General features: G+C 38.6%; 1 protein-coding gene across 1 annotated transcript in view; it reads right to left on the reverse strand.

Annotated features, from left to right (window-relative positions):
* NSMAF (neutral sphingomyelinase activation associated factor) overlaps positions 1 to 14,253 on the reverse strand; it is an 81,320-nt gene that overhangs the window by 8,369 nt on the left and 58,698 nt on the right. Inside the window, 10 exon segments of the mRNA XM_030795366.1 lie at positions 5,446 to 5,504; positions 6,790 to 6,889; positions 8,601 to 8,764; positions 9,074 to 9,116; positions 10,437 to 10,568; positions 10,936 to 11,056; positions 11,159 to 11,210; positions 12,474 to 12,537; positions 12,634 to 12,724; positions 13,245 to 13,324. Of these exon segments, the coding sequence (XP_030651226.1) occupies positions 5,446 to 5,504; positions 6,790 to 6,889; positions 8,601 to 8,764; positions 9,074 to 9,116; positions 10,437 to 10,568; positions 10,936 to 11,056; positions 11,159 to 11,210; positions 12,474 to 12,537; positions 12,634 to 12,724; positions 13,245 to 13,324 (906 nt within the window).

A 14,253-nucleotide genomic window follows, 5' to 3' on the forward strand; every position in this document is an offset into this window, starting at 1 on the left:
GAAATAACTAAGATGAGAGCAGAACTGAAAGAAATAGAGACACAAAAAACCCTTCAAAAAATCAATGAATCCAGGAGCTGGTTTCTTGAAAAGATCAACAAAATTGATAGACCACTAGCAAGACTAATAAAGAAGAAAAGAGAGAAGAATCAAATAGATGCAATAAAAAATAACAAAGGGGATATCACCACCGATCCCACAGAAATACAAACTACCATCAGAGAATACTATAAACACCTCTATGCAAATAAACTAGAAAATCTAGAAGAAATGGATAAATTCCTTGGCACATACACCCTCCCAAGATTAAACAAGGAAGAAGTTGAATCTCTGAATACACCAATTACAGGCTCTGAAATTGAGGCAATAATTAATGGCTTACCAACCAAAAAAAGTCCAGGACCAGATGGATTCACAGCAGGATTCTACCAGAGGTACAAGGAGGAGCTGGTACCATTCCTTCTGAAACTTCCAATCAATAGAAAAAGAGGGAATCCTCCCTAACTCATTTTATGAGGCCAGCATCATCCTGATACCAAAGCCTGGCAGAGACACAACCAAAAAAGAGAATTTTAGACCAATATCCTTGATGAATATTGATGTAAAAATCCTCAATAAAATACTGGCAAAGTGAATCCAGCAGCACATCAAAAAGCTTATCCACCATGATCAAGTGGGCTTCATCCCTGGGATGCAAGGCTGGTTCAACACATGAAAATCAATAAACGTAATCCAGCATATAAACAGAACCAAAGACAAAAACCACATGATTATCTCAATAGATGCAGAAAAGGCCTTTGAAAAAATTCAACAACCTTCATGCTAAAAACTCTCAATAAATTAGGTATTGATGGGACGTATCTCAAAATAATAAGAGCTATCTATGACAAGCCCACAGCCAATATCATACTGAATGGGCAAAAACTGGAAGCATTCCCTTTGAAAACTGGCACAAGACAGGGATGCCCTCTCTCACCACTCCTATTCAACATAGTGTTGGAAGTTCTGGCCAGGGCAATTAGGCAGGAGAAGGAAATAATGGGCATTCAATTAGGAAAAAAGTAAGTCAAATTGTCCCTGTTTGCAGATGGCATGATTGTATATCTAGAAAACCCCATTGTCTCAGCCCGAAATCTCCTTAAGCTGATAAGCAACTTCAGCAATGTCTCAGGATACAAAATCAATGTGCAAAAATCACAAGCATTCTTATACACCAATAACAGATAAACAGAGAGCCAAATCATGAGTGAACTCCCATTCATAATTGCTTCAGAGAGAATAAAATACCTAGGAATCCAACTTACAATGGATGTGAAGGACCTTTTCAAGGAGAACTACAAACCACTGCTCAGTGAAATAAAAGAGAATACAAACAAATGGAAGAACATTCCATGCTCATGGTTAAGAAGAATCAATATCGTGAAAATGGCCATACTGCCCAAGGTAATTTATAGATTCAATGCCATCCCCATCAAGCTGCCAATGACTTTCTTCACAGAATTGGAAAAAACTACTTTAAAGTTCATATGGAACCAAAAAAGAGCCCGCATCGCCAAGTCAATCCTAAGCCAAAAGAACAAGGCTGGAGGCATCATGCTACCTGACTTCAAACTATACTACAAGGCTACAGTAACCAAAACAGCATGGTACTGGTACCAAAACAGAGATATAGACCAATGAAACAGAACAGAGCCCTCAGAAATACCACACATCTACAACCATCTGATCTTTCACAAACCTGACAAAAACAAGCAATGGGGAAAGGATTCCCTATTTAATAAATGGTGCTGGGAAAACTGGCTAGCCATATGTAGAAAGCTGAAACTGGATCCCTTCCTTACACCTTATACAAAAATTAATTCAAGATGGATTAAAGACTCACATGTTAGACCTAACACCATAAAAACCCTAGAAGAAAACCTAAGCAATACCATTCAGGACATAGGCATGGGCAAGGACTTCACGTCTGAAACACCAAAAGCAATGGCAACAAAAGCCAAAATTGACAAATGGGATCTAATTAAACTAAAGAGCTTCTGCACAGCAAAAGAAACCACCATCAGAGTGAACAGGCAACCTAAAGAATGGGAGAAAATTTTTGCAACTTACTCATCTGACAAAGGGCTAATATCCAGAATCTACAATGAACTCAAACAAATTTACAAGAAAAAAACAAACAACCCCATTAAAAAGTGGGCAAAGGATATGAACAGACACTTCTCAAAAAAGACATTTATGCAGCCAACAGACACATGAAAAAATGCTCATCATCACTGGCCATCACAGAAATGCAAATCAAAACCACAATGAGATACCATCTCACACCAGTTAGAATGGCCATCATTAAAAAGTCAGGAAAAACAGGTGCTGGAGAGGATGTGGAGAAATAGGAACACTTTTACACTGTTGGTGGGACTGTAAACTAGTTCAACCATTGTGGAAGTCAGTGTGGCGATTCCTCAGGGATCTAGAACTAGAAATACCATTTGACCCAGCCATCCCATTACTGGGTATATACCCAAAGGATTATAAATCATGCTGCTATAAAGACACATGCACACGTATGTTTATTGTGGCACTATTCACAATAGCAAAGACTTGGAACCAAGCCAAATGTCCAACAACGATAGACTGGATTAAGAGGCACATATACACCATGGAATACTATGCAGCCATAAAAAATGATGAGTTCATGTCCTTTGTAGGGACATGGATGAAGCTGGAAACCATCCTTCTCAGCAAACTATCGCAAGGACAAAAAACCAAACACTGCATGTTCTCACTCATAGGTGGGAATTGAACAATGAGAACACATGGACACAGGAAGGGGAACATCACACACAGGGGCCTGTTGTGGGGTGGAGGGAGGGGGGAGGGATAGCATTAGGAGATATACCTAATGTTAAATGAAGAGTTAATGGGTGCAGCACACCAACGTGGCACATGTATACATATGTAACAAACCTGCACATTGTGCACATGTACCCTAAAACTTAAAGTATAATAATAATAAAAAAAAACCCCAAGACTCACAAATTACAAGGCTCTAATGTGCTTCGAACATCCTATATTTGAGATATGTAACAATCTATTTTCTAACTTACACAACATGATGTCGGAATGATCTTTAAATAATTTCTTCTGCACAGTATAACTTAATAATTCAACCCAATTTTTGCAACCCCAACACACAGAATTCCTAATTTATAAACATGAGCCTCAATAAGACACTCTTCAGCATTAATTTGAAAATGAAAACAGAAGAATAAACACAGTATCACTTGAACTTTCCCTTGAGCAGTATAATTAGATCTGATAGTCTTCCCAAACTTGCTTTTGATTCTCTTAGGCAATTCTGAGCATTCACCACAAAATCTATTTAAGATGATTAATTTGGGACATCCTACAAAAAAAAAACATAAACCAGTCAGTTATATAAAGATGTTTTTCTCTCCCTGATGTCTAGTGGTTAGGATTTGGTGCTCTCACTGCAGCGGCTTGGGTTCATTTCTCAGTCAGGGAACCAAAAAAATGGAAAAAGAAGACAATAAAGCAAAAAAAAAGGTGTTTTTCTTGAAATCAAAGATCCCCTGTACTAGAGGTAATCATGTTAAAGACTGCAGTAAAAGCTAAGCTCATAAGTGGTGGGTTCTGTGCATGCCCACATACCTAAACATACTGTATACTAGAAGAAGATATGTAACTTTGGGGTGACCATCAGGATACATATAAATCAGTAATATGAATTATGAAAATCTAAATATGAGAAGAAACAAACAGAAAAAACAAAAGCTTTTGACTTTATTTTTAAACTCTCTCAGCCAGCACGGTGGCTCATGCCTGTAATCCCAGCACGCTGGGAGGCTGAGGCAGGCAGATCACCTGAGGTCAGGAGTTCAAGACCAACCTGGCCAACATGGTAAAACCCCGTCTCTACAAATACACAAAAACTAGCCAGGCACAATGGTGGTTGCCTGTGATCCCAGCTACTCGGGAGGCTCAGGCGGGAGAATCGCTGGAACCCAGGAGGCGGAGGTTGCAGTGGGCCAAGATCGCGCCATTGCCCTCCAGCCTGGGCGACAGAGCAAGACTGTCTCAAAAATAAAAAACAAACAAACAAAAAAACACAAAAAAAAAACCCTCTCTCTCTTCTATTGGGAAAATCCACAAGGAGTGACATAACGCTTAATAAGCCTCAGTGGTTTGAAGCCACAACACTCATCAAATTCATGGTTAACAAGGTCATACAAGTACAACTGAGCTGAACGATTTAACAAGCCATCCCAGACAAATCCTGCTAAGAACACAGGTTTTGCTTAAAGATAAAGCATTTTGTCTGAGGCTATAAATTTTGGCAAACTCCACAGGTAGAAATCCTGGCAAAATACAGATTGCTTCCTTCTATCAGAGAAGTGCCTCTGTGACCCTGATGTGGCCCAGTTTGGGAACTGCACGTGAACTTCCTTTCGGTCTACTGTGTAGAATCACTTCCATGCTTTGTGGAAAATTTTTTTATATACAATCCAAGACAGTATTTGAAAAAGAACAGAATGAAATGCTACAGATCATAAACAATTATAACAGAATCTGAGAGTAGTAATTCTGATTTTCCTGAAAGTGTTTAATTGGATAGCACCTTGTCTTAATGAATGAAAAAAATATAATTTCCCATGATAAAGACTAATGAACGAGTAGCCTTACTTTAAAAAGTTACAAACTTTGTCAGAACGAGTTATTTTCTCATGGATGCAGGAAGCAAAGATACTACCCTTTCATCTCTGCATCTTCTAGAATGCCAACACAGTGCTCTCAACATGACAAGGCCAAGACATACTTTAATAAATAATATATAATGCAGACTACCAGGGAGAGAACAATGGTGTATATAGTAAGGGATGCTTTCTGCTTTATAGCTGTAAGTCATATCAATGACACACTGCAAGGGTTTTTATAATTTTGATAATGTATAAGCATATTAAATAATACATGAATTTGATTTTGAGCTAAATCAAATATCGCGAAGAAATATACACTGAATGACAAAACTGCAAACCGTAACAGCAAATCTGCATCTCCACATGCTGACAGGCACACACCAACTTCTGATACAGCACTTGCTACTCACAGCCAACCCCAACAAGTGGACAGGGCACCTCTTAATGGCAGGCGGGAAGGGCCTGACCCAGCAAGGGTGTGCAAAGGAGGCTGTTTCTGTCCTCTACCCTCAACTCTGGGAAACCTCATCAGCAACAGAAAGATGTTTCATTATTATTTTTGGCAAATTACCATGAAACTCTATGTAATGTACCACAAAGGAACTGCTCTAAGTTTACTTTATGTGGAGGCAGCACATGCAAGTGCAGTCCTTGACCACGAGCTAAATAATAAAGAACTGAAGACATTCTAGGATTTTGGTTAAGCCGCCTTTCAGGGAGGAACACTGACCTTGGGATGTTGTGAAGACTGAAGATCCATTGCGAGAGACCGTGATTCCAGTAACTGCTCTGCTCAAAAACAAAGTTTCACAAATTACTACTCATCATGTGTTAGGATACCCTCTTTGTTTCATGTCCTTGATTTAATTTTACCAAGTGTCCTTAATTTTTTTCTTCACAGCATGTCTGCCGGATCTGTCCCAGCATTAACCTGCCATTACCAAATCACTGCTTGGCACCTTCTAATGTTCTGGCAACACCTGTGGCTAAAAAACATACCCACTCTTTGCTTCCCTGTGTTCCACATGCAATGCTTCACATAGTCCTGACAATTTCTGGCAACTGGAAAACTCTTCTCCTTCTATTCCCCCTCATTTGACCATCACCAAAAGAACAAACTCTTCTTCACAGTCACTTCACTTGCTCATTACTGAAGCTAATTTACTCAGTGACTATTCAATGATGAGAAAATTGGTTCCAGCCTGTCCTCTTAAAGGATCATTCAGTCTTCACTACCTTGGATTACAAGGTCCCTTCCTATGTGCCATTTAGAGAAGTTGAGAAAAGACAGCCATTGTCATCAAGAATCAGCCATAACTCCTTGTTTCTCTTCAGGAAGCTGGACTGTGACGTGAAGCCATCCATCTAATGCAGAGAAGCATGCCCAGCTCCACCCATGACTAGTATGCCGGAGTGGCTGTCTATGGTCATGGAGCAAGGTGGGGCCTAGTCTATGGACCTGGGTTTCCTCTCTGTAGCAGGACGAACAGGCTAGGTCAGTGCTTCTCAAGCCTTTCTACCAGAGAACATGAAGGTCTTAATGACAGAGGGCAGAGAACACACATATCATCTCTGGGTCCAACAGCAACAAGCCCAATTTCTTAGAAGCATAATTATTGTTATAATTATTGTTTTTAAAATTCATGTGAACTTTGCAATGTTCTCTGAGAGCTAATTTTTTTTAAAAGGTGCCTTTTTGTCTACATTATGTGTAAATTCCACACTTGTGGGATATACATCACACTTCTCCCATCAAAGATTCAAGGAGCTGTGTACTCCAATTTGAGAGGCACAAAACTGGCTGCTCTCTGCTGACCACATCTTATACTCTGAAGTGATGGACTGCAGAAATGACAGCATGGTAGCCATCACAAATCATTTCGTGCCAAACTTTCCCTACTACATCCACCTCAGGTGGAGATCACTATAGACATTTTGGGGAGATTTTTAAAAATAAAGACAACATTGAAAGGGAATTTCCCTCTGACTCAGCTTACAACAGTTTAATCCCATGCCAAGACCCTAACTTTTGCCAGGACTATCAGCTGCTGAGAAGAAGCAGAGATATTCTTACTCTTTGTGGATTTTATAGTGCTCGTGTAACTGCAGTTTGGTGATGTTATTCCAGGCCAGTGTTTTGCTTTCTTCGGTCAGGTCTTCAAAAGACTCTTCACCTGGAGAGACTACATTAAATTTTCACTAAGTCAGCTAAGTTACCAACAGGCAACAGCATCAGATTCGCAATATTTTCTATTAAAATCAAACAACTAAGAAACGAAACACCCTGTCACAATATAACTGCTTTGAAATGTACCTGTTAGATGGTTCCATGTTAGTCAAGGAAAAAACTGTATAGAGAAAGATAAAATGTATCTTTGAATAATACTAGAGTTTTTTTATACTTTTATCAATGTTTGCAAAGTTTTCACTTGGCCTCTAACTTATGAATTTGGGGAAATACAAGACTGAGTCATCATTTCCTTGTCAACATTCTTTCAAAAACCTGACAGTTGCCTAAGAATGCGACAGTTTTGTTTTGGTTTGGGGTGGGGAAAGCAGAGATGAAATCAATTACTGCAAGGGCTTCTGGCAGGAGTAATCCTTTTACTTCTGCTTTAAGAAGGGCTGAAACAGTTACCCTCTTAAAACAATCACATGACAGTGGTTATGGCCTGGTGACTAAGCAGAGTGCAGTTTGAAACAGCATCACAAGATAATCCTGTGATCTTCATGATTTAATCCTCTAAAGTATTCTCTTTTAAAGAAGCTACCCCTGGGTCATGTAACTCCGGGAAGCTATTTCTCCATGCTTGAGAGAATGCTCAGCTATGTATGCCTAAAATGTCTGGATGTCCTTGGAACAGACAGGAGGATTGGAGATAAAAAGTGATTTTGCTCCCAAGGCTCCACAGAGTGTCAACCTCCTTCTGGAAACCTGTAGGTTTGAAGTTGTCTTATATAAAATCTAAAACCTGGGTAACTGGAGAAAGGTGAGTGTTCTTTCCTACCTTTCCAAATATTAGATGTGAGAACTGGGTCAAGGTCAATTTAGTGCCTAGCACATGCCCAGCGCAGAACAGATACCCTGTAAATGTTTGTGAAATGTTAAATAAGTGAAATCCAATGAAGAAGAGAGAGCACTTTGAATTCAAGATGTATGTGGGGCCGAGCGCGGTGGCTTAGGCCTATAATCCCAGCACTTTGGGAAGCTGAGGAGGGTAGATCATGAGGTCAGGAGGTCGAGACCATCCTGGCTAACACAGTGAAACCCTGTCTCTACTAAAAATACAAAAATTAGCCAGGCGTGGTGGCAGGCGCCTGTAGTCCCAGCTACTCAGGCAGGAGAATGGCGTGAACCCGGGAGGCAGAGCTTGCAGTGAGCGGAGATGGCGCCACTGTACTCCAGCGTGGGGGACAGAGCAAGACTCCGTCTCAAAAAAAAAAAAAAATCTGTATGTCGGTATAGAAGAGCATAATTAGGGCCAGAGAAAGTCCCTTCTGGAAGACAGCAGGGCTTACAGTGACTGGGAAGGCAGACTGGACAGCCAGGACTGTAAGAATGAAAAGGCGAATAGCTAAGGATCAAACACCAGCTTCAAAACCACAGAAGAGAAAGAGAACGACATCAAAACATATATGGCCAAATTTCACTCATATTCAATTGCCAGAAAATAAAAGCGATTTGATTTCCCTTATAGTCTATAGCTGAAAACAAACAACATCAGCAAAAACAGGTATTTGTTTTCAGGAGAACTGCAATAAGGCCGGAGGACACAATGATCTCTAGGTAGCACAAAAGTATATGTCTTATCTCCTCTTCAGAAACATCTTCATCACAGAAGAGAAACAAAAGGTGCTCACGTTTATTCTCTTTACAAAACTTACCTGGGGAATCTGCCATAGAAGCATTATAACTGGAGGTCTGGGACAAACTTTTAAACTTTGGGGTGATTCTTCGAGGATGTGGTGTCACAAATAGTTGTTTTGGTGTCTGCCCAAATTCCAAGATTTGCGTAAGCATGGCTACCTTCTCATCAGGATCCTGGATGCTTTGGGACAGAATACAAATAATGTAGTGAACCACTAGGTTCGAGTTCCTTGAAAGCAAGCATTTCAAATAGTACTGATCAATAGGAGGGATTAACCCTCAAATAATGACAGCAACTATGTACCACGATTGTCTAAACCTCATTACAGACCTTCAGAGTATTTTCTGATGCTCAATAACACAATAGTGAAAGCAAGACAGAATTCATTTTAAAATTTCCATACCTCAACATTCAAATAAATACATTAATAATTTAGATAAAGACATATCTTATAACTCAAGTAGAAACTCCTTATTGACATATAAGTACCTGTTCAAGTCTACACCTCCTTCATAGGTCAGGGGATGAAATACTGAAAAAGACATACAAAGCACTATTGAAAGATGTGCTATTTCAATGTAATATACACGGTTTAGAACCTAAACAATGCAACAACTTAAAACTCATGTTCAAAGAAATTGCTATTCGCTTTGCAAAACAGACTAATATCCAACTGCAGTAAATACCAACTTGAATATTATCTTCAGATGAACAAAAATCTACTTGTCAGGTAGAGGACCTGTCATCTCAGCCAGCATTATTTTCTCCTGAGAGGAAGCATGACTTACAGAATTAATAAGACGGAATTTCCATGTAAAAAATTAGGTCTGAATTTCCAGCTACAGCTCCTTGTTATGAACATGGGAGATATGGATTATATGTAAGTTCATTTATTAAAAAAAGAAAACACACATGAGAAACGTGGAAGAAGGTAAGCATTGAAACTGAAGAGAAGGTATATTGCTGCTATTTTCTTTCTGTTAAATTAAAAAAAACTCTGGCAGCTACTTGGGAGGCTGAGGCAGGAGGATTGCTTGAACCCAGGAGCCAGAGGTTGCAGTGAGCCAAGACTGCGCCACTGCACTCCAGCCTGGGTAACAGAGCAAGACTCCGTCTCAAAAAAAAAAGAAAAGAAAAGAAAAATAAAAGGAAAAGAAACTCTGGGTCTTCCATAGGAATTGAGGCCACTGTTCTATCACACTGTAATAGAGTTTTAAGTGAAATTATTGAATGGGATGTAGAGTATATGCTAAAATTAGAAGACTTTATAAAAAGACCTCTTGGGGCCAGGATGAGTTTGGTGTTATTTGGGCAAAAGTCCTCCCTCCTCGTCAGTTACTCAATATCTAATCCAGGGGCTGGGCGCAGTGGCTCAAACCTGTAATCCCAGCACTTTGGGAGGCCGAGATGGGCGGATCACCTGAGGTCAGGAGTTTGAGTCCAACCTGGCCAACATGGTGAAACCCCGTCTCAACCAAAAAATAATACAAAAAATTAGCTGGGTGTGATGGCAGGTGCCTGTAATCCCAGCTACTCGGGAGGCTGAGGCAGGAGAATCGCTCGAACCAGGGAGTCAGAAGTTGCAGTGAGCCAAGATTGTGTCACTGCACTCCAGCCTGGCGACAGAGCAAGACTCCATCTCAAAAAGAAAACAAAAAAAATATCTGATCCAGGGTCATGGAGCCAGTGGACACTGGAGTCTGACAGAACATGCTTCCGCTGAAGAAATAAGACTAATTGCTTTGGCCTCATTTTTTTTTTCTTGGTATTGTTTGCTTTCATTTTCCAATGAAAATGAATAATGCTAAATATTCACCCAATGCTAAATAAAATTTCAATGAATATTACCTACCATTATGGGCCCCAACTGCATCACTCCCTTTTTGTTTGTAGCCAAATATTAGATCAATCCACTCGTGAAGGTGTTCAGACACATAATTGCTTTCCAATGCATCTTTGCTCTTCTGGAGAAAGTCCTCGGGACCTATTAGATTAGATTCAATCAAAAAATCATGGAGTCTTCATTTTTTTCCTCCCATTTCTCTTGTCCATCTATATGTATATAAAGCTTCTAGGACAGGTAAGAGGTCCAGATTTCTTAATGCAGTTTTTTTTTTCTATCAAATGAAATATAAGTTTTTTGGGGAAAAAAGTGGCAAGAATCATTTTCACATTAAGGTCTCTCAAATATATATTAATGTTTTTACATCATAGACTCAGAATACTTCTGATATGGAATAGGGCTCATATCTCCTTATTTAGATAGAGAATTTTCTTGTGATTTTTAAAAATCTAAGCAATAAAATAATTACTGAAATTGCACTACTTACCACTTCCAAGGGGGGACTCACTGGAGGCCCAAGGGGGAAGCTCCACATCATCAACCATCTGTCCTCCTTGTCTCTTTCCCAAATCCAACTTCAGGCTATTGACTAGAAAGCTCACATCATCACCATAGAATTCTGGAATTAACTGAAAGTTTCGGGGAAAAATAAAAAAGAACAACAACAAACATGTTTTAAAGCAGTTAGAAACCCCAAGTCCAGTTACTCATCAGCTTTATTAACTGCTTACCTCTTTAAAATCCGTTGCACCATCCAGACAGTTTTTCCAAGTTTCTGCAATACTACATATGAAAAAAAAATCACCTATTTTCAGCTAAGGAAATAGCAATGGCAGCATTTCCTATGCACTTGGGGACTGTTCTACACTTTACCTGTATTAACTTCTGTTTGTCATTCACACATAGTTCTAACCATCCCTCTGCATGTCCCACTTTAACAAAAGGGAACACTGGGGCCCAGGGAGTTTATGTAACTTCTCCAGGGTCACATGGCGGGAGTGGGCATGGAGTCCGAGTCCACACCGTTAGCTACCATATACACATTGCCTCATCCAAGGGTCAAATGGAGCAGGGTGCCTACACACTGAAATATTAGCACCACTGGTAGGGCGCGGTGGCTCACGCCTGTAATCTCAGTACTTTGGGAGGCCAAGGCGGGTGGATCACGAAGTCAGGAGATCAAGACCATCCTGGCCAACATGGTGAAACCTCGTCTCTACTAAAAATACAAAAGTTAGCTGGGCGTGGTGGCATGCGCCTGTAGTCCCACCTACTCAGGAGACTGAAGAAGGAGAATCGCTTGAACCCGGGAGGCAGAGGTTGCAGTGAGCCGAGATTGCGCCACTGTACTCCAGCCTGGGCGACAGAGCGAGACTCTGTCTCAAAAAAAAAAAAAAAAAAAAAAGATTAGCACCACTATCTGAATGGCCCATTGCAAAATGAATTATTATTAGATATGTGTAGAGTTCAAAAAAAAAATGAAAAGGACATACCAAAAAATTAACAACAATTATTATCTCAGTGTGGTGGGATACCAAGTAAACTTATTTCCTTTTTTATAGTTGCTGATTTTTTGGTAAGAAAATATTACTTTTATAATTTAAAAAGTAAAGCCATTTAAATACACACAGGGAGCTGTATTCAATTCACAGCAAAATTATCAAGAATAATAAAGTGTGGGAAACAATCTAAATGCCCAACAATGGAGAAAAGAAGTTGACATAAAATATGGCATATGTTAGAATGTGATACAATAATTTTAAAAAAGAATCATCGTTTTGAAGAATACCTAATAATATGGGAAAAACTCTAAAATTTAATATTAGGCTACAAAAGGCAGGACAAAAAGCTGTACTTAAAATATGTTCTCACATTTACACACACATACACATGTCTAGAAAAAGCCTGAGAGGAATAGATAGAACAATTTGTGATTTTTTACATTTCTTTAAATTTTTTTATTATATCTAGTGCTTTGAAACAAGTATGTTGTATATATGCAATCAGAAAGTGTTAAAAATGATAAGCGAGGCATTTGTATCAAACCTGTTGAACATTCTATCTGCATTATCAAATCTTCCATTCTGCAGGCACAGCATATACTCTGGTGCTAGAGGGGAAAAAGTCAGAGGTAAGTCAGATCACAGAATCATTGAAGAATATAGTGAAATAAAATTTAATTGGGGGTGATGATAAAGAATCTTACCAATCCTAACAAGATAAAAAAGTACATAACCCGGGGAAGAGTAGTGACTCCCATACATGAACTTTGGTTCAGGCATTTCCTGGTAGCGTGTCTAGAATACAGAAAAAAAAAAAAAAAAATAGTGCTAAGTGTTGGCTATGAAATAATAACTGACAAGTAGTAAAAGCCTAAAAGAAATCATAACATAGATATACCATATTCCTTCATTTCTCTGTCAGATAAGAAAAAGATAAGAGGGAAAGAAAATCTGTGGCTAAACAGCATTCCTGAGACAAGTATTTTGGTTTCCCTGGCTTAATGGTAACAAAATGTTGGCACTAGATTAAATAGAACTGATTTTATGTGTCTCTTATGCGATTTACCACAGAATGCCTTCATGAAAATAATTCAGTGAACCTGTAAACATGTCGCCCTCCTCCTTCCTAAACTGTAGACAAGAAATGCAAATGGTGAGCAGCTAATTCACGGTCAGGAGAAACGTAAGAAAAAACTCTACGTAGAGTCACTGGTGTAATTCCCCTAAGCCTTGGAGAAACGAATTTCCTTCCATAAAAACACAGGCCATGGCTTCTCGTGTTGCTTAGAAACCAAGAATCTCTAAGTCCACATACCAGTAGTCTCTCCAGCCGTTCCTTATTTAGGGCCCCCACTGGCTTACTAAGATCCCGGAAGGTTCCTGGATTTGACAAATCTATAAACACAAATCAGTAAATAACTTCAGCTTATACTTAGTACCATTAACCTCCTGAATTAATTCAAATATACACATTTACTTCCACAAAAGTTTTTTTAAAAATTGAGAGCGATCCATGAGAGTTATTTTTTTTAGTTATTTACATAGATGTAAAGAAAAGGTTAGCAATTTTAAGTTAGACACAATCACTTAAGAGCAATATCTCTAATTTAACAATGCCCTGAACATTAATTTTTTTAAAAAAGTTTCTGATTAAGGAACATATATATATTCCAAGTAAAACAACAACAAAAAAATGAACTTTAAAAGCCATTATTCTTCTACTAAGATTTACTTTCTATGTTCGAATTCTAGTGAATATTATTATTCTGCAATATTAGCCTATTTGAGAACTAGTGAGCTAAATATTTTCAGAGAAACACATTCTCATATTTCTAGAAAATATATTATCTCTTTCAAGTACAAAGCCTCAAGATAACGTGTCAGAAGGAACTAACTGTTTACAATATATAATTTTTAAATATTACAAAATAAAGTTACAATACAATTACATTTTTCTTAAAATAATCTGAGGTAGCAAGAGAAGAGTAGATATGCCCCAAAGGTAAAATGGTTATCTCTGTAATATAATTATGGATGATTTTTATTTTCTTCTTTGATTATTTCAGGACTTTCCAAGTGTTCTGTAACAAATAATCACAGTTTTTAATGTGATTTGTAAAAATAATATGATAAGGTGAGCGAAATTTTCAAAGTGAGAAGCAAATATTTCAAAACGTGGTACTTATAGGTAATAATAACCCTGGATTAAAATCATGCCCATTTTTTCTCTGTATGTCCTTCAAGAAGTATGGTGGAAAAAACATACATGAAACAGTTATATAACACTTATATAGTATCTTGGAATGGAAATTGGCAGTCCTTAG

The sequence above is a fragment of the Nomascus leucogenys genome, chromosome 16 (genome assembly GCF_006542625.1).
Source record: "Nomascus leucogenys isolate Asia chromosome 16, Asia_NLE_v1, whole genome shotgun sequence".
NCBI lineage: Eukaryota > Metazoa > Chordata > Mammalia > Primates > Hylobatidae > Nomascus > Nomascus leucogenys.